The sequence below is a fragment of the Euprymna scolopes genome, chromosome 11 (genome assembly GCF_053919585.1).
Source record: "Euprymna scolopes isolate OS-2025 chromosome 11, ASM5391958v1, whole genome shotgun sequence".
Taxonomy (NCBI): domain Eukaryota; kingdom Metazoa; phylum Mollusca; class Cephalopoda; order Sepiida; family Sepiolidae; genus Euprymna; species Euprymna scolopes.
This window is the reverse complement of record NC_136492.1, coordinates 110,624,150-110,646,632: the sequence shown is the minus strand read 5'-3', so window position 1 is coordinate 110,646,632 and position 22,483 is coordinate 110,624,150. Positions and strand designations below refer to the sequence as shown.

The 22,483-nt window shown below is 32.4% G+C and overlaps 2 protein-coding genes across 2 annotated transcripts in view; one reads left to right on the top strand and one right to left on the bottom strand.

The window, feature by feature from the left end:
* The window catches only part of LOC145288256 (uncharacterized), a 45,637-nt gene extending 33,553 nt beyond the window's left edge, over positions 1–12,084 (bottom strand). The window contains exons 1-2 of the mRNA XM_080136294.1: positions 11,513–12,084; positions 3,990–9,784 (exon numbers count right to left, since the gene is read on the bottom strand). Of these exons, the coding sequence (XP_079992420.1) occupies positions 3,990–9,194 (5,205 nt within the window). The 5' untranslated portion in view covers positions 9,195–9,784; positions 11,513–12,084. The remainder of the gene's footprint in view (positions 1–3,989; positions 9,785–11,512) is intronic.
* Positions 1–22,483, top strand: part of LOC145288073 (uncharacterized) — a 136,985-nt gene that overhangs the window by 50,731 nt on the left and 63,771 nt on the right. The window lies entirely within an intron of this gene.

The following is a 22,483-nucleotide window of genomic DNA, read 5'->3' as shown; positions in this document are numbered from 1 at the left end:
GTATATATGTATTATATATATTATATATATATGCATTATATATATATGTATATATGTAATCTATATATTATATATATATGCATTATATATATTATATATATATGCATTATATATATATGTATATATGTAATCTATATATTATATATATATGCATTATATATATTATATATATATGCATTATATATATATGTATATATGTATTATATATATTATATATATATGCATTATATATATGTATATATGTATTATATATATTATATATATATGCATTATATATATATGTATATATGTATTATATATATATATGTGTATTATATATGTATGTATTATATATGTATTATATATATGTATTATATATATATATGTATTATATATATTATATATATATATATACATATATATATATTTTCTTGAAAAAGGATTTCGGCCTCAACAGAAAGATGTTCAACAAAATGTTTAACCATAAAATTTACCAAAAACTATTAATATTAAACTATAAAAAGAAAGATACTAGAATTTAAGCAAAAAATATTTTATTTCAACTCAATCAGATGTGCCTTATGCACTAATAAAAATGCAATTGGCATTTTGTTGAACTTTTTAAGATTTTAAATATTTATAAATTTTCTCATTATAAAAAACGATTATTATATTGATTATAATTTTTTGACAGAAGAAATAAAATGAATATAAAACATTAGAAGAACAATGCAAAATTATCCAATTATATCAATAAATATTAGTAAATTGTGTAAATAAATCTTGAAAAAATGATTATTTAGTAAATTGATTTTAATTTATTGTTCATTTAAAAAAATATTCAAATATTTAAAATCACTTAATTGTCAGCACATTTTTTCATTATCAAAAAAGATTATTGGATTATTTTTAATTTGCAAAATAAAAACCGGCAATGAAAAAATCGTAAATCAGCAAAAATTAATAAATTGTTTCATTATAAAAAAAATATTTATATACTACAGATATAATCTATGTTTAATTAATTTTAATCAAGTAAAACAAATGTTTTCTTATCAATAGCATTGAAATAAAACAATCGTTTTTATTATGATAAAATGTAATGAATTCGCTGATTCTGGATGTTTTAACTGTACTTCTATCTTTCCAAATTAAAATTAATCTAATAAATGTATTATTATGACAAACTTTATTGATAATTTAGTGACTTTAGATTTTTCTTATGATTTAAAAATTTGTCTTCTAATGTTTTTTATGCAATTCATTTTATTTCTTCTGTCAAAAAATTATAATCAATATAATAATCGTTTTTTATAATGAGAAAATTTATAAATATTTAAAATCTTAAAAAGTTCAACAAAATGCCAATTGCATTTTTATTAGTGCATAAGGCACATCTGATTGAGTTGAAATAAAATATTTTTTGCTTAAATTCTAGTATCTTTCTTTTTATAGTTTAATATTAATAGTTTTTGGTAAATTTTATGGTTAAACATTTTGTTGAACATCTTTCTGTTGAGGCCGAAATCCTTTTTCAAGAAAATACCTAACTTTTTAAAATTCTATTCATCAACAACATAAGCAACAATAAAAATAATAGAATTATATTTATTAATTAATAGAACATGCTAATGATCACAGGAAAAGTATTACATAAAAAAAAATTTACAGAAATTTTTTTAAAATTCTGAATTTAAGTGATTCATAAAAGTGCTATCGTTCGCCTGCAGGGATACAGTTATAGCCCCATACCACGCTGATTGGGAGGTTAGCACTCAAGTTTTTGCTATTTCGATTGGATATATGGTCTGATTTTTCTCAATTATTTGTTTCTTTTATATTTTTCCAAAGAAATGCCAATATTGATGGACGACATTTTGGAATGAAAATTAAAATTATATGAAATATTGGTGTCACTGATAATATTTCACTTGTTATTATTCTAAATAATGCAAGTAAAATGCCCAAATCGGCTTTCATAAAAGTGAAGAATATCTGGTTTTACAATGAAATTTCTGCAAAAAAAATTTATTGAAATATATAATTTCGGAATTAATTCATTGAGGATCGTAATTTTAAAATAAAAATCTATTTGTTTGAACACACACATATTCCATTGCAGTAGAAAACATTCTAGTGGCTTTTTCAAAATGCTCAGTATTTTGTTGACAATATTTGCGAATTGAAGAGTCAGTTTTGAGATAAATTTTGAATTGCTTGAGTGTAAATAAAATTGTTGTTTTTTTAACTCTAGTATCTTCCTTTTTAGAGTGTAATATTGATCAATAGTTTTCAGTAAAATAATTTTCCTGTTAAAATTTTATAGTACATTTATCTCTTGAAGCAGAAATCTTGTCTCCAGTTTAGTTATGATTCATAACAGTGCTATTGTTCGCCTGCAGAGTTACAGTTACAGCCCCATGCCATGCCTAGGTGATGGTTGAATTTTAAAAGCGAAAACCACCACTATTTATTTCTATTGAATGTATGACCTTGTTTTTATCAAATGTTTGCTTCCTTTATATTTTTTCAAAAAAAATGCCAACAATATTGGACATTTTGGAAGGAAAATTGACATTACTAGAAAAGTTAGTGTCACTGACAATATTCCACTTATTATTATTTCTAACAATGCAAGTATAATGCCCAAAATCGACTCTATTCAAAGTGTGCAGAATAGCTGTTTTTACTTTGAAATTTGTTCCAAAAATATTTTGTTTTTTTGTACTGAAATTCATAATTTCAGCATTAATTCGCCGAGGATTATAATTTTCAAACATAAATCTATTTATTTGAACACACAAATATTTCATTGCAGTAGGAAACGTTCTAGTGACATTTTCCAAGTGCTCAGTATTTTGCTGACATTTGATACAATGTTTGAGCACTGAAGCATCAGTTTTGAGCAAACTTTTAAATTGCTGTCGACCATCAGTAGGATGAAGTTGAATAACTAATCTCTGTGGTATTCCAGCAATCTGCAAGGTTTGGAACCCACAGCCAACTTTAAAGGTGCAATTACATTCACTATCTTGTAGTCTTTGGCAGTTTTGTTTGTGTATTCTAAGACATTTCATCACTTTACTTTCTTCAAAAGTGAATAATTGTTTGGCACTGTCAGGGCACTTGTTTATCAAAGATTCCCAAAATGCAATAGCACATTCTTGTTGGCCACTATTAAAAACGCCTCCGATTGATTCTCTAAGATCAGCAACACTGTGAGTGCCAGGGACAAGCAATCTTTTTAATTGCTGAATTGGCAAATCAATGTTTGGAATGCTTTTAATGATGTTAGACAACAAAGGAAGGTGGTAAATTGTCTGAACAATACTGTTAGCAAAACAAGCATTTCTTTCATTGATCAATTTGAGGTCCAAATTATTTTGAGAAATTGAATTGTCTATTTTCAGCCATTTTCTATTTGGACTATTATGTTTTTGCTTCAAATCATGATCTATAACGATTGTTTTTTTTCGTTTATAAGTCTGTTTGTACAATGACAAACTTTGAGGCTTAACAGAACAAGGAGGAAGCGGTGGCAAATCAACCCTGTCTCTTTTGGCCCTCAATCTATTATATTCAGTCCATGCACTTTTGTTACACATGGTCAATTTATGAGGGTCAAGGTCGATCAAATAGACATTGCACAGCTTTCTAGCACGTGACAAAGCTACATAGGCCATTCCATCTGAAAAGACATCAGATCCCAAGTCAACAATGATACCATCGACTGAAATACCTTGGGTTTTGTGGACAGTTAAAGCATAGCTGAGTGACAAAGGTATTTGAGATCTAGTCACAAAGAGGCCACGAGAAAGTTCATAGTCAGCTTGCACAAATTCAACATTGACTGCATGATCCATATGATCAAATTTTACAGTCACAGCAACAACTTTGCCATCTTTCATTTGTATTTCAGTGACTGTACCCATTGTACCATTGCAAAGTCCTTTTTCGATATCAATATTCCGACGCAACATGCATCTAGCACCAATTCCAATTTTAAGCACAGTTTCAAGTCCAGCTGTGTCAGAAATCTTTTTAAGTTTAGAAGTTTTTGGTGTCTGTTTTGATTTTTTTTTTGTTACGGTTTTTTGTCTTAAGTTGGAATCAGTTGCTGAAATTTCAATGATATGAATATTATTTTTTTTCAACATTTTATAATTCACTTCCTCAGCAGATTCATTTGTGGGTACAATGCAAATAATATGCATTTTCTTTTGCAAATTTTGCAAAAGATCAGTAACTTGATCAATATTTGCTTTTTGTTTAGGATTGATTCGATGCCTTTTCAAGATCTCAATATCCTGATCAGTTGGTGACCCAAGTCTAATTCTGTTAAGAATATTAACAAAGTTTTCATTGTCATCTTTTTGTCGCATATTTATGGTCAATTCATCATAATCGAAATATGACCACAAATTTATACCAGCAATTCCCAAATTTGATTTTCTAGCATCTTGAATAGATATTTTGGAAAATACAGGTTTTTCATTAACAGGTGGAAGCTGGAATAAATCACCAAATGCAACAATTGACATGTTTGCAAATGGATACACTTGTTTCCTAATATCACCAAAAACATCTTGCAAACGTTGGTGAATAAATGCTAATTGCAAGTGACTAACCATGCTTATTTCATCAATAATGAATAATCTCACATATCCAAGCATGGTTCTCAAACTTTTTATTTTATCCTTTGATAATGGTTCATATTTAGGTGTAGAACCATGCTGCACATTTAGTTGAAAGACTCTATGGCATGTAGATCCTTTCAAAATGTAAGCACTGACACCAGTAGGAGCACAAATAACTACACTGGGTCCATTGATGGCAGGATATGTGAGAGTAATTTTATCTGCCAGTGCATTGATCAGAAAAGATTTGCCCACACCCCCAAAACCACTAATAAATTTGAGAATTTGTGGACAATCGTCACAATTGCACCTGTGAATAGGGTTTTCCTCATTCCAATGAAGATTTTGTTGCTCAAGTTTGGAAATAATTTCATTATAAATTTCTTTTTGAATGAAATTCAATTTTTGCTCATTTTCTAAAACTTGAGCTTCAGTGACATGTCTGATTTGAGGCATATTTAAATCAGCTTCATTTTTATCTGCCTCTTTAGCCATATTAGGATCGCAATCAATTTGATCATCATCAGCGTTATTTTCATTTGCATAATTTTTAGATTTTTGCTCTATTTTTTTGCTTATTTCAATAGCATCTTTAATTTTTTTCTTAATACTTTCATAATTTGTCATTTCAGACAAATATGGAGCATTTTGATAAAATGATTGCTCATATGATTTACAGCCATCAAGTAAATCAATTTCTTCTTGGCGCCAAGGTTTGAACAGCATCAACAAATTGTGATAATATCGTTCTTTTGTTTCAGAAGTCAATCTCACATTTGGCGTCTTTATAGCTTTTTCTTTCACTTTTTTTAAAAAGCCATGATTATTTCGCAGCTTCAATGAAACTTTCTCATCATCATTTGTGGAAGCATTCATTGTTCTTTCATAGTTTCTCGCAACATAGTACAAACTTTTATTTTCCATAGAATCAGGTCTATTCGGGTACCATGTTTCAACCATATTGCCATAATACAAATCTGTAGAATCAGGCTGCATTTGATCCAATTCTTCTTGTGGCAAAAATCTGCGGGTTCTATATTCAGGTATATCAGCACCGACCCACATTACAGTTGCAGAAGCTCCAAACAAGTGATGTCCCAACAGCTTATCAGCAACTTCATAAGCTCCTGAATCTCTTTTGGACAATGTATAAAGACCAGCGCTTTTGCATTTACCATAAAATGATTTTGATTGGTCCAATGACCACACACCTTCAGTCTCAGATGTTTCATATTTAGTCTGATAGCTGGTGATGTAATGGTTCAGAATCATTGAATTGTCAGAAATGTACTGCAAGTCAATATTAGACTCCCACATCATCAAAATAGCTGGGTTGTAAGCATTAATGTACTGCTCTTGTGAGCTTCTATTCAAATTATACAATTTTTTAATTTTTTTGCCACATTTATGTGACCTAACACTTTCTTCAATTGTGTTAAATTTGAAATTTCCAGCAGATTTAGGAAATCCATAGCGACAAATTGTGTAAAATTTATTTCTGACAAATTTTTTACGGTAACATGATCCACCACAAGTGTGTCTTTGCACTTTATTCACCAAATAGGCTAATTTAGGTGATTTAAAATGGTTGGGAAGTTGACAAGTAATAATAGATTCAATGAAAGTTTGGACTATTTTGTGTGAATCTTTGTCAGTCTCATCAAAAATAGGAGCATCTTTGCAGTACACTTTCATGTGTACATGAGGAGTGCCTCTGTTTTGATACTCTAATCGCCAAAAATAATGGGCAACTTCAGTCAGAGGGCCGTTTTTGTCAAGTATGACAATCTTCAAAAATGATGTGAATCTATGATAAAAATGTTCACTGACTGCCACAATATCATCATTATTTATTTGTCCAAATTTTTTAGTTGTATTATTCAACTTTTCAAGAAATTCGTGCAAATCTTTGAGGATATATTCATTGCAAGACAGTGTCAAAAAGAAAGTGGGTACTCCATAACACTCATCAAAAGCTTGCAAATCCGTGTATTTTCGAGCCCAAAATTCCTTAGATCCTCGCATATTTGCCATCATCATCGACAAATTGCCTTCCAGTTGCTTATCATTATTTGTCAATCTTTTTTTCAGTTCAGCAACTGTTATTTTTGGCATTTTTGCTGTTTTCATTATAGCATAAATACCAGCATCAATGGCTCGTTTATCAGCTTTATCGGCAGAAAACATCAAATATTGAATATTTCTTCTGAATCTAGGATCACAATGGTTCAATCGATTTCTGATGTACATGTATGGTTTTACTTTGCCATATGGACGTTCATTTGAAAACATTCCAAATCTACCTCTTGTGAACAAATCAGGAAAACAAAACAATTCCAATAATGGGTCATTGTCAGTTAGTAATACTCCTTCAACTCTTTTTTGCCTGAAAATCGTCAAATCCTTTTCAGGTGGCAACATTGGTTGCATTTCAATGAGCGTGTGATGCTCATATGAAATCTGAGCCCCAGTCTGAGTCAGAAAATGATCCATTTTCAGACTATCATTTCGCCCAGTGCATGTGACAATTTCATCCAAGTTGGCATTTCGATCAATTTTAATGTCATTGTACAAGATATTGTTGTTTTTCAACCAATCCAAAGCTTTGAGAACTTTATCCATATTAACCAATGAGCGCCAAATAATATTTTTTTTGTTTGGCAATGTATCAACTATAATTTCAAGTAATTTATGATCATTGTTTGGCAATGTATTCATAGCATGGTTGATAGTTGTTTCCATTGGCATTGGCAAATGACTAGCTATTCCTCTGATAGCTGGGATCAACTGGCTTTGCAGTCCTTTAAACTTGTATGGCACCAATTTAATTATATTCATAAAGCATTTGGCTCTTTGAATAAGAAGACTTTCATACATATTCAAAATGGAGATTTCAGGTGGGATGTGATCAACTTGAAGACCATTAATCGATGCCAAATTTGGTACTTTTTTGTATGTTATCATATCCGATTGACATTTTTTGCATACAATACATGGTAATGTGTAATTTGCTTTAATAATGTTAAGTATTGTTTGAGATTTTATTTTATCCCAGTTGTCCCATTCATGCAATTCTGAATCTTTTTTGCGCATTTTGCAAATGTCACAATGATTTATTTTAAAATCATAAATTGCCTTTTGAAATTTTTTAAACAAATTGGCATATTTTGTTGTTACATAAACCTCAGTGTGAAATTCATTTTCATTTGAAAAGGATTCATTGTAAAGGTCAGAAATAGTAGCATCTCTGCTAACCTGGTAAATTAACTCAGTATATAATGACCAGTCACCTTCAAGTATTGCGATGTCATATTTGTTAAGCCATGTTCCAATCGACAATAATCGATATACTTTTCTGATCACTGTTCTCAGGTGTTGCGAGTGTGGTGACAAGAGTTTCAGCAGGGCCAGCTTGTCCGTGCAATCACTTTGGCCACAGCAATAAATTCTATCAGAATGCATACCTTTGCAACTTTGGAAACTATCCAATTTCTTCCTCATTTGAGCAATTGTCAAATTCGGACTCAAATCAGACAAATTGTTATGCAATCTTTTAGCATATTCCAATTTCTGAGCTGAGTCTGGACAGCCATCTTCGATTCTACACAGACGAGTCATTGATATTCTGTAGTCACTGTTATTAATTTGATTTTCATTGTTTTCATTTATGGGGACTTCAAATGTGTTTAATTCACTGCAATCACATTCTTGGCAATGCATAAATTTAAAATTGTGTCTTGACAACTGAGCCAATGGCACATATTCATATTTGCTTTTATCGCAAAGAAAGTGCTCATTGGTGAAGCAGTGGAACAAATTATTGCCCCAATAAGTCTGCAGACCGTCATTGTTGGCTTTTTCTACATAAGAGTGGATGCATCTGAAGTACTTCTTCAATTGGTTGATCATGAAGTTTCTCATGCCAACTCCTTCAATATATTTCTTGTTGACAGTGCTGAATGCACTTTTATTAGCCAATCTGCGTTCCTGTAGGTCTGTTATATTCTCTTTGACAATATTTTTGTATGACATAATCATTTTCCGCATTATAATCATTTTTTGCATTAATTCATTATAACATCTTCGTCGTTTTTTAATTTGTCTCATATTTCTAATCAGAATGTGTCGATGAAAATTAGCATCTTTGCTTGACATTTCGAATTTGCAAGTAAATTTAGATGCTGTTTTTCTATGTTTATTTTTATATTTGCTATAATATGCTTTTGCACAAATTTTTTCTCTATTTTTTTTATAATATTGGGCCATTTTCGCATGCATTTTTTCTCTATTTTTATTGAAATATTTTTTATTTGACTCTTTTTGCTTTTTTTTATAAGTATCATTATTTACCGCTTTGAGTTTTTTTTTATAATTCTGAACTCTTTGTTTTATTTTATCTTTATTTTTTCTATAATATTCAGCTTTTCTAGCTTTTTCAGCAATTTTATCATATACTTTTTTATTGCCATCATTTGCATTGGTGTACTCCATTTCATTTTGCTTATCAATAGGTCCTGGGTTAATTTCGACTCCACCAATGATCAGAAGCATCAGAATAATAGATCTGTTTTTATGCATAATGTAGCATTTATTGTGATAACGAGGCTTACATTCGAAATGAATTATGCAATTTTTAATTGTGAAATATAATTTCTATTTCATAAAAGATATATTTTAATTAAATTTTATCTTGTTCACAGTGAAAATAGAAAAAATATAATCACATATTACATTTTTATAATTATGAACATAAATACAATTTTAATGACTTTGCAATGCAATATAGTTGGCAAAAATATGTCAATTATGTGCAAATTGAACAAGAAACGAGTCAGAAAATGTATAAAAATGGTCAAACAAGTGGTAGGAGTGACAAGCCTTATGCAGTGTCTTGACAAGCTTGAGTTGTCTTTTCCTGTTCTGAGTGCCCTCACTCTCAGAAAGTCTGTTCTTGGCGATATTCTTCCTCTCTTTCACTTGCTTTCTCCTTGCTCATATCTCTCTCTGTTTGTTCCTGAACAATCTATCACTCAGGCTTTCTTTTACTTTGACTCGATCCTTCCTTTTCCATTACAATCTTTTATATTCCCTCCTGCGTCACTCTCTTTCTCTCTAATTAACAGTCTGAGTCTCTAATTGTCACTTTGTAGTCTCAAGTCTCGGATGATCTGAATGAGCAATATAAAAAAAATAAAATAATTAAATAAAGGTCAACAATGAATAGTAGAGAGAACTGAGAAGTATTGAGAGTACTATTGAGAAGAAGAAGAATCGGTCAGGGAGGTGGAAAATAGGGGCAGTGAAAGGGGGGAGGGAACATGACGAAGTGAAAAAGTGGAGGAATAGTGACGTTGAGGTAGGGGAATGGGGAGAGTGATAAATAGATTGTAGAAAATGAGGGGGGGGGGCGAATGTATAGTAAGGGTGTGCAGTAGTAATATATACATACATGTGTGAAAGGAGAATAAAGATAAATAAAAGAAATGACCCCCAGAATAATATAATACCCTATAAATTTGTCATTTTAATCTAACTCAGCCTATCATCAAAGAAAATGACAAAGATGGCTTTATTTGCTAAATCGTTTTAAAAACTTGACTGTTTATTTCGTTTCTTAGAGTCTTCCAATTTATTTATCGTCTGCTAATGCGTGATCAACAATGAATAGTAGAGAGAACTGAGAAGTATTGAGAGTACTATTGAGAAGAAGAAGAATCGGTCAGGGAGGTGGAAAATAGGGGCAGTGAAAGGGGGGTGGGAACATGACGAAGTGAAAAAGTGGAGGAATAGTGACGTTGAGGTAGGGGAATGGGGAGAGTGATAAATAGATTGATTTTTTGGTGGGCGTTGTTGAGCAAGAATAAAAATATGAGATTTAAACTGTTGGGGCATTTTTGACAACTTCTGTGCCCTTGGGGGCGAAATGGGAAGTTTAGAAAACATTTTTTTTTACTATGTAAATCTATATAATGATTATTGTCGTAATATTACTTCTTGTTAATTTTGTACTTAGGTAAAAATGTGCTTCTGCATTTATGTTACCGTTGTTACACGAGTATTTGTTACACCCTTATAGTAAAAATGTTGGTGATCATGCACTTATTGTACCTATTTACTATGCCTCCCCACGGGACAGAGTTAGACACCAGGGTCGTTTTTTAACGCGGAGAAAAGGTACAAAAATAAAAATTGTCTCAGTCGTGACAGATTTCTCCTCCACCGAAAGAGAACATGAAATGGAAGTGCAGCATCTGAAGAACAGATGCACTAATTGTAACACACTATTATTTTCTTAATAATGAGGTTAGGACATTACGTCGTCGCCGGCAAACTTGCGAAGAAACGATAAGAAATATCGAAAGACAAAAACTGGCTGTAACATATTCTTGCATTATTTACAAAAAGTTGTAAATAATGCAAGAAAATGTTACAGCCAGTTACAAAATTAAAAATGATAATAATATATTCATAATATATTCTTGACAGGCCACAAAATCACCGCAATACCACATTTACTCCGGGGAGGGGGGGTCCTACGTAAGTCCCAGGAATTTGTATAAACGAAGTTTAACCAATTACGCATAACTATAAAAGAAAGTAAGAATTTTATTGACACAGCATTTGTAAACAAACAACAAAAAAGTTGTAAATAATGCAAGAAAATGTTACAGCCAGTTAAAAAATTAAAAATGATAATAATATATTCATAATATTCTTGACAGGCCGCAAAATCACCGCAATGCCACATTTACTCCAGGGGGGGGGGGTCCTACGTAAGTCCCAGGAATTTGTATAAACAAAGTTTTACCAATAACGCATAAATATAAAAGAAAGTAAGAATTTTATTGACACAGCATTTGTAAACAAACAAAAAAAAAAAAAAATAGTACGCTTACCTGTTTTAATTTAAATAATGCAAGAAAATGTTTCATGTAAGGAGCTCTGCACCGCAGACATAAATAAACAACTTTACGGATGTGTGTTTGTTACAATTTAACGTCTGCTCATTCGGTAATAGTCGGTAATTTTCGGTGGGCGGTGGTGAGCATGGATGGAAATGCGGGATTTAAACTAAATTAATTTAGCAATGGTATTAATGTAACGGATAATCAAAAATAGGGGAAAAATCAGTTATGTAATATTTTACACAAATACTGAACAGTAGCCCCCCCTCTCTGTCTGTCTGTCTGTCTCTCTGTCTCTCTCCCTCTCTCTCTGTGTCGCTGTTATTATGGTAGTACGAATAGTGGTTTGTTTATGGAAAACTCTTATGAAACTAAAATCCGGCAATTTTTATTTTTTTAATAACGGTATTAGTATCAAAATATCTGAAAATGATATCTTAAACTAAACAGAAGAATGTCAAGGTAATTATTGTACTATTTCAGAAAATGTTCAATAAGTATGTCTCAAGTAAATTAATTTATTATTTTTTCCACCGGTACCCTACGTTGGATTACTCAATAGTAGTCTCTAAGTAACATTTTGTTTGTCTCGCAGTTACTTGCGAGACTAATAAGTAACATTTTGTTTGTCTCGCAGTTACTTGCGAGACTAATATGTATTATATATATTTAGAGGGCGGCAGTACTAGGGGTCTATCTTCAAAAACCATTTGCACCTAGCTTAATCTCTTCATTAGGATGATAATAGATAGGGAAAAAAAGAATTTTTGAAAAAAAGTCATTTTTGGTATGTGGAGGGCTTTTTTTACGATAGTGCCCCTCCCCCGGGGGCCCAAAATCACCATTTGCAGCAAAAAATTTACATTATGCAAAATTGCATGCACCTAAACGTCCTAAATTGATACAAATTGGTATAGATAGTTGAGACTGCTTATTTCTAGCCATTTTTGAGGCATTTTTGGGTTTATAGGATGAAAAGAAGGGCCAAAATGAGCCGAAATTTGCCCAAAATTACCCGAAACTTAAAAAATCAGCTATTTGGCTACTATGTTACTCCTAAAACATTCCAAATGACTATGAGTGGACTTAGTTGGCTAAAACTTACATTACCCCATAATTTCTACCCATAAGTCGATTGGCATCCCTGCAGATGGACATGTGTCACCATTGATAGGCATCGAGTTTTAGAAAAATTGTGAGGTGGTAATAAAAGAGTAATAGTTAACAATTGGAATAGAACAATAAATCATCTCAACAATTAATTGAAATACGTTATGAATGATTCAAATTCTTTATTGATCTCATCTTTGTTCTTCAGTGTGAATTTGTTTTTTCTTTCATAGTTCCAACTTCCCTTCACCTCGAGCAACTTCCCATTCTTATAGCGCAGAACCTTAGGGGATTAAGTGAACATTGCATTGCATGGTTTATTAACTGTTCTTTGGGGGATTTCCCTTTTATGTGAAATGGAACTAATTCCTTTCACAGTTTTGGGGTGGGGGAGGACACTAAGAGAAATGAAGGACCCAGCAGAAATGAATTTCTGTTGAATAGAATAAGAATCTATTGCAGTGTTATTATGAAGCCATTGCAGTGTTGTTATCAAGAAGCCATTGCCATTGCAGTGTGTTCAAGCCAACTAAGTCCACTTATAGTCATTTCGAATGTTTTAGGAGTAACATAGTAGCCAAATAGCCGATTTTTTAAGTTTCTGGTAATTTTGGGCAAATTTCGGCTCATTTTGGCCCTTCTTTTTATCCTAGGAACCCAAAAATGCCTCAAAAATGGCTAGACATTATGGAGTAATGTAAGTTTTAACCAACTAAGTCCACTCATAGTCATTTGGAATGTTTTAGGAGTAACATAGTAGCACAATAGCCGATTTTTTAAGTTTCGGGTAATTTTGGGCAAATTTCGGCTCATTTTGGCCCTTCTTTTTATCCTAGGAACCCAAAAATGCCTCAAAAATGGCTAGAAATTATGGGGTAATGTAAGTTTTAGCCAACTAAGTCCATTCATAGTCATTTCGGACGTTTTAGGAGTAACATAGTAGCCAAATAGCTGATTTTTTAAGATTTCGGGTAATTTTGAGCAAATTTCGGCTCATTTTGGCCCTTCTTTTCATCCTATAAACCCAAAAATGGCTAGAAATAAGCAGTCTCAACTATCTATACCAATTTGTATCCATTTAGGACGTTTAGGTGCATGCAATTTTGCATAATGTAAATTTTTTGCTGCAAATGGTGATTTTGGGCCCCGGGGGGGGGGGCAATATCGTAAAAAAAGCCCCCCACATGCCAAAAATGACTTTTTTTCAAAAATTCTTTTTTTCTCTATCTATTATCATCCTAATGAAGAGATTAAGCTAGGTGCAAATGGTTTTTGAAGATAGACCCCTAGTACTGCCGCCCTCTTTCTCTATATGTATTATATATATATGTATTATATATATATATATATATATATATATATATATATATATGTATTATATATATATATATGTATTATATATATGTATTATATATATATATGTATTATATATATATATGTATTATATATATGTATTATATATATATATGTATTATATATATATATATATGTATTATATATATATATGTATTATATGTATATATGTATTATATATATATATATGTATTATATATATATATGTATTATATATATATATGTATTATATATATGTATTATATATATATATGTATTATATATATATATGTATTATATATATATATATGTATTATATATATATATGTATTATATATATATATGTATTATATATATATATGTATTATATATATATATATGTATTATATATATATATGTATTATATATATATATGTATTATATATATATGTATTATATATATATGTATTATATATATATATATATATATATATATATATATATATATATATATATATATATATGTATTATATATTTTTTGTTTTTAATCTTTATAAATCTCTCGAAAAGTATTTTTTTAACTTTATTTCCTGGTAAATGTTAATAAAAAAAAAGTATCCGGGATGGTGTAATATATTTGACAATTTCAGAAGAGCTACGCTACTAAATATTAACTAGTTTATTTGTTCCTGTTGTATTTGTGTTGTATTAATGTCCCAAAGTTACATTTAAACAACGATTTTCCTTTGTGCAGATTTTCTTTTTACCTCCTCAATTTAAAGTTATTTTTTTAATTTGACGTAAACACTAGAATACTTCAATTAAAAGTCAAATATGGACAGGTAAAATTATAGAAGAATAAAAGGCGAATCAAATGAAGTATAGGTTGTTTAAACAGTTACATTAAATTTAGTTTAAATTTGCAGAAATTACACGTACGGACTTTCTTGTTGCAGGCACTATATATATATATATATATATATATATATATATATATATATATATATATATATTATTGATATAGACAAAATTACATGGTCGCAAAAAATTACATGGTCGCAACACTGGACATGCTAATGTGTCGGACAGAGCGTAAGTCGATTATCTGTCCGAAACATTAGCATGTCCAGTGTCGTAACCATGTAAATTCGTCTATATCAATAAAAATATATCTTGTTTTTTTTTTGTTTTTTTTTTTAGCATTCTTAATAACCTCATTCATACCTATAACTTGGTATATATATACATATATATATATATATATGTATATATATATATATATATATACACATATATATATATATACACATATATATATATATACACATATATATATATATATACACACACACATATATATATATATATATATATATATATGTATATGTATATATATATTGATTTAAAGGTTATGAGGGTTTTTTGCAGCATGAAAAACGATGTTACTTTTTGTATTTAATATTTTTATTGTTTTTTTATATTTCAAGCGGACCTCCGCTCTTGGTCACAAAAAAGTATCGAAATGAATATATATATATATACTCATCCACATACAGTACTGTTTCGCTATTTCACAGCTCATCAGTGCGGCTAGACAGGCAACTACCTCAAGCCAGGATTGAAGTTACGTAGTCACCAGAAACTCGTGAAATCTAGCATATCCTGTTATGATTCAACACTTCGCATTATTCCCAGCTTCTCAAGGTAATGGTGAACGTAAAAAGCTCGGCGCACCTGTTCCAACATCAAAATTAATAACAGATTAATCATAGTCCATCCCATCAAAACAAAAGGGGTGGTCTCGTAGTTGTCGACACGTGTTTTGAAATTGGCAAACCTATCGATTCAATTAGGTTCATACCTGCCCTCGTATCGTTGACTTCCTTTGCAGATCGTCTTCCGTGTATCGTTTGATCAACTTCAACTTTAAAGAACCACAAGATGTCGAGATTACTTGAAACAGTCAGAATAAACCACTAAAACACATAAATCAATGAATATATTATAACTTATTTACTTTGGATGTCGAAACTGTAGTATCTGTTCTGATACTAAACTTCATCTTCTTTAACCTCGATCGATGAAGAAGGATTTAGATGTGCCAAGTTCGAATCCAGTTCTTTCACTTAGGGATGTTGGCAATTTTTACATGGTCTCTCCGTCTGTTTCTAGAAAGAAATCCAACTAGAAAGATATCGGGGAAACGATCGGCAACAATAATCATCTGAGTCATACAAAATTATTGAATATATGATGCTCAACAGTGTAGTATCTGTTCTGATACTACACTTCATTTTTTTCTCAGTTAGTGGAAGAGAAACCCTTCTCGACTGAGACAATTTTAATTTTTGTTCCTTTCTCCACGTTTAAAAACGACCCTGGTGTCTAACTCTGCCCTCGTGGGGAGGCAATTAAATATGAACAACAGCAGCAGCAGTAGAGTTCGTCTTACAGAACAGCAAAGACTGTTTACTTCTGGAAGTTTGTTTTTTTATTTTTAGTTTTTTCAGTAAGGACTGCGTTTGAAGTTTTGATCCACTTCTCAAACTTTGTATAGCAAACTTTGAATAGCAAAACAGTAGGACCTTTTCTGTAACTGTCCATGTTTGGGCTTTTAATATTGTGTGTTTTTTTTTTTTTTGTTTTTTTTTTTGTTTTGTTTTTTTTGCTAGAATTGGTGGTGATAGCGATACTGGGTATTTTCTTTATATAGGCCTGATGGCTGATCCTGGTTAGCCTCAGTCATGATTCTCATGCCACGTCACCATCACTTACCTCTTCTCGCTTTTTATTCTGGGTGTCGATCTGTCATTATGTAGGTTTATTTTTACTCATTTTTTTAGTTAGTTACTTCCTCATTGTCCATGGCTTCTTATTTAGTATTAGAAGCTCCCCTCTATAAATAGAAGGGAGGGGTCCCCGTTCGCAACCTGAGGAGCGTGCTGGATGGCTTGAGGAGACAGACTAGCATGGTTTGAATATTTGGTCAGAGTTGTTGCGGACCAGGATATAAATACCGTAACTCGCTACAAGAAAAAATAATAAAACGAATTGACTGAAGGAAACAAAGAACTCAAATGCTGGAATAGAATAAACATGTCGTTTATTTTCTGTTGAGAAATGAAAGTCTTGGGTGTACACGTGTTCATTCGGCCGTTAACGACTACGCGCGTGGAAGGAAAGGGGAATGCAATAGAGAAACGCGAAGTGGCAAGCCGGCCTGTAGAAAGAGAGGGTTAAGCTCAGTAGAGAGTCGCGCACATGTGTGTGTTGATGGACCAAAACCGAAGGGGAGATAGAGTGAGAAAGTCAATCCAGGTTATGGAGATAGAAAGCGTATAAAGTGTACGTACGGTCTGTTAGCTTTTTGTCCCACATAGTAACAAGTGGTGTGAGGCACGCGCATGCGCGCGCATGCCGAAAAGGCACGCTGTCGGTCCGTAGACCGTCCAGCTAGGAGGCTGGTCTGAAAAGGGCTGGAAACAGCTTGTCTCTTGCTTTTATACTTGTTCCAGTGGTCTTTTGCGCATGTGTGGATTTCCTTTGAAAGGTGAAGTGACGTTGTCCATGTGTGCGTACGTGTGCGCGTGTATGAGTATACACGTGAATGTGAGTGTATGTACGCGAACGTGAATATATGTACGTATGTGGACGTGGGCGCGTATGTTTGTGTGCGTGTATGTATATGACAAGTAATATAGCTTGAAATGTGAACGTGTGTTTTTGTGTGAGACTAGAAAAGGCTCGCGCAGAGTTCACTTTCGATGAGACGTATCCTCATATCAAATAGGCATTATGCTGATGTATATACTTGGGTAAGCTATTCGTTCAACTGTTTTAGGGCGAAATCGATTTCCAGTAATAGATTCATACGATCTTTCACGTGTTTTTCACATTCGTCTTTTCACAGAAGAGACGTTGCGAGCCTGTCTTTGTTTTATCATTATTTCCATGGCAAGTGCTCGTCTGGGCTCCAATCTCTGTCCCCCCCCTCGGCAATCTTTCTCGAAAAAACATCCGTCTAGCTGAAACCACTGTCAATAATTTTCCCCACTCTTTATCCGTGCCTAAATCAAAACGTAGATTCCATGAACAAAGTTTCTTTGTTAGAACTGAACACCTGTGGAACTCTCTGCCGCTTGCCTCTTTCCCTCCTGATTTCAACTTGGATGTCTTCAAGTCCAACATAAACAAATTCCTGATGAACCGCCCCCTTAAGTAATAATACTTTATCAAATCTTCGATACTAACTATTACTATGATATTATCCCATTGGTTACTGTACACACAATAACCCTTATCCTCAAGTGGCTTCTGGATCTTGATAAGTGGCGACCTCAATGGAAAAAAAGCAGCCTTGGCAATGTATTCAATGTATTTCTTTGCATTTATGTTCCCGTACATGTTAGCCGAGGAGATTGAACAATGAACTCACAGACAGTGTTATTCGTCATGACAACCGGTATTTTATTGTAATTGTTAAACAAAAAAAGCTTAATTTTGTTAGCATTAAATGTTATCTATTTTCGTCCCCATTTCACAGCGGACCGAAAGTCATTTCCTAAGATGGGCATTCGTTTTCCCTCGTCTTTGTTATAGGACATTATTATTAAAACAAAGTATATTAGAAAATGTGTAGGGGGGTATATCTGCCTATGTTATGTTGAGAGAAAAGAAGGCCACCTTCACACTAAGAGATGCAAAGGGTGAAATTTAGTGATTAGTGGGGAGATAGAGAGAGAGAGAGAGAGAGAGAGAGAGAGGGAGAGAGAGAGATTGAAAGGGAAACAATCTTCCGAAGTGAATGTACCGTAAAGGGGAAGGGGACGAATCTTTGATGATTACAAAGAAAAGATCGACAGTACCAACATGTACAAATTTAAATGTAATGTACACAAACATATTACTTGTAGTAATGTTGCCCCTATAAATGCAGATCCTACCACAGTAGCCATTTACGCTTCAGTGGCTATATGACTTGTTCGAAAAGAATCAAATTATTTTATAAAATTTAAAAATTAAAAAAACAAAAAACAAACAAAAGTGCGGATGATGTTGTACCGTGACCATCGTCATAGATGGCCTGCCAACTGAAAAATGACGTCATCGCCATAGGTCCTAGCAAGCAAGATGAGTGGAACACAGACTGTCGATAATGAGCAGACATTTTTTACAGAAAGCGTTAGAAAACTTCAAAATTGGATTAAAAAAGATAAACATCATACTTTGTACTGAAACTCATCCAATATTAATAATAAAAAGAGACACGTGACCAAATTTCAACAGACCGATGTTGATGACGTCACCAGACTAAATTATAGTCATCGCTAGGCTATCATATTACAGTAGCCACGGTTGTACTCGTGTAGGAAAGAAAATTATAGACGAAAATTTTATTCATGTATTTGAATGTGATTTGTTTAGAAATGACAGAAATGTGCGGATCAAAAATTAAGACAATGGGGAGTATCGAATTAATGAATAAATAGTCATTTTTCTGGGATGTGTAAACGTTACATCTTGAAACGAATTGTAACGGAAACAAAGACGTCGAACAGTAGTTAGCTCACCTTTGAGTTCCTCTGGAAAGAGAGATAGGGTGAGGGGCAATATAGGTAACCGGTGTTATTTTTAAGGATTGAAGATGAGAAGAAATATTATGGTTAAACCTTTTCGAGATCCAGGATGGTAAGTGAGAATCTATTATGAGGAATGTTCTTTGAGAGATCGCAACAGGATTGTAGTTGAATAAGGAAAACTAGGAGTGCCGAACGAGTAGAGGAAAGACTCTCTCTCTCTCTCTCTCTCTCTCTCTCTCTCTCTCTCTCTCTCTCTCTCTCTCTCTCTCTCTCTACATCGATAATTTGTAAGAGTTAGTGGCGTGAGTAGGCGTTAAGAATAACTTTTATGTATAAGTAACGTGTAATCCAAATAAAATGAAAAACAAAACCTGTTTTTATAATAAAAGGATTTAATCAATTACTTACACCGTTTGGAAGGGCACTTTTGCATTATGTGGGCGGCGCCATTTTTTATGCGTTTCACTAAACTTTCGCCAGGTGGCGCTTCTCGGTCAAAGAACAGCGGACGATAACTCGTAGTGTTTTGTTACAGTAACAATTTTACTTCAATTCAAAAAAATGTTGCGGAAAAAAATTCCATTATTGCTTTAATTCGAAAAATTTCATTTAAATTATTAAATTGTTCGAAAAGAAACAAAAAACAACAAAAACAAAACAATAAATTATAAATAATAATAAATTATATTTTCTTACGCAGACTTTTAAATAAATGTTTTTACAATCATATTTTGATACATTTTTATACAATAAATGTTTTTGTTTTCAAATATTTTTATGCTCGGAAAAAATATTGTGTGTTACATATTTGTTGTGGTATTTGACCAAGAAGAATTTGGAGTTATCGCCCTCTAACAGTGGCACGGTCTACATAATGCAAAGGTGCCGGTGGAAGAATGTTGAACAATGTCAAACTGGAGCAATGAAGAGTTAGAAAATTCTTTGATCACTCGCAAGTTTGTCAGTTGTGATCTTCGATCGAACATAATCGATATTAGTGCAGCTAGTGTAAAGGAGCATTTGGCAATGGCAGTTTAGTGAAACGTTTGTATATTTGTGCCCCATAGGATCTTGTGACTTTCATTTTCCAATACCTCTGCCGGTTTGTACTTGTACCATTTGTATGTGTGTTCAAGATTCAGTTGTATGCATAATTGCCAGTGTACTGTCTTCCTCACTTGATCGTGTCTATTCTTACATTATTTTGGGTTAGTTTGCTGCATTCACTTATGTGGTTTATTGCTTTGTCTCTTTGTCCGCAGAGTCTGCATTTGCTGTTTTCTTGTGTTTTGTCAATTCTTGCTTTGATGTGTTGGTTCTAATCGCGTTATCTTGTGCGGCTGTTATTAGGGATTCAGTTTCTCTGCTTAGGTTTCCTTTTTGTAGCCATTTCCAAGTGTTTTCGTTAGTTTCATCTTTTGTTATTCTTATGAATCGTCCGTGTAGCTGTTTCCTTTTTTCTTTCTTCGTCTTATTCCTCGCCTCTTCTTTTTCTATCTTATTTGTTTCTTCAGTATTTCTTGCTGCGGTCATTATTCTTTCGGTGTTCTGCATTATACTATTTACAGTCTTCTATACAGACCAGTTCTCTTCCTCCGTCTTTTCTTTTCACATAGAGTCGTTCAGTATTATCCTTTGGGTGTAGTTCATTGTTCGTTGTCATGAGTTTCTAGGTCTTCTGGTCGATATTCCTAAGTTCTTCTTTGGTCCAACTTTGGTCCAAAGTATCTTAATAGTGACAATGCTTATGTGTTTATTCCTTTAATTAAGTCTACTGTATAGTTTAGTTTCTAGGAGTTTTCTTGTTCTTCTGAGATATTCTTTTCCAATTTTCTCTTTCATTTCTGTTGCTTTGATTGTGTATGCTTCCAGAACTTCTAAGAATTTATAGTTATCATGTTCACCTAGTGTCCTCATCTCTGTTTGATTAGGTAGTATCATATCTTCTGTTGCTTTCAGTTTTCCCTTCCTCGTGATCAGCAGTGCGCACTTTTCCATACCGAATTCCATTTGGATATCCTGACCGAAGATTATGGTTGTGTTTATTAGTGTCTTTAGTGTTGTCTTTGTTTTTTTGTTGTTTTTTTTTTTCAAATAATTTCAGGTCATCCATATACATTAGGTAGTTCATTTTTTTTTCTGTATTAGTGATCTTGTATCCAGCTTGGCATTTTCTTAGCATATTGTTCGGAGCATCATGGCAAGTAGTGATAGGGAATCTCCTTAGAAAATTCCTCTTTGTATTTCAATCTCACTTATGTGTTGTCCATCAGCTATCAGTTCAAGTTTTCATATTTTCATTGTATTTTCTATCAAATTGATTATCTTGCCTGGTATTTTGTATATTCTCAGACATTCTATTATCCATGTTTGCAGGATCCAGTCATACGCTTTCTTGAAGTAGATCCATGCCATGGCAAAATTCTTTTTTTTTACTTTTATTATTATTATTATTATTATTATTATTATTATTATTATTATTATTATTACTTTGTTTTTTTCTTGATCTGGTTCCAATTAATCGATTTATGTTCGCTTCACTCCATGGGTAGTTTCTCGATTTTAGTTGTTTATAACAGGTTGGTTCAATTCAATTCAAGGTCTTCTACCTTCTCGACCAACCCAACAAGCAGCCAAATCCCACCCCTAAACAGTAGAGATCCCAAAATGCTAGCAAGCCGTCTACTCTATTAGTTTATTCCCTAGGACTGTTAGATTTTGGAATTCCTTCTCGGGTTCCTGTTTCCCTAACTGTACTGACATGCAGAAGTTCAAGTGTAATGTAAATAGACATCTTGTTGCTCAACTCCCTGCACAGTATTACTGCAACTTATGTTCTCGATAGTAGCCCCCTACATCAAAGTGGCATTGTACCTTTGTTTGGGGTGAAAATGCAATAAAAATTAATAATTTGATGATATCGAATTAATTAAACTTAACTGGATCAATGAACGAAAGAAAA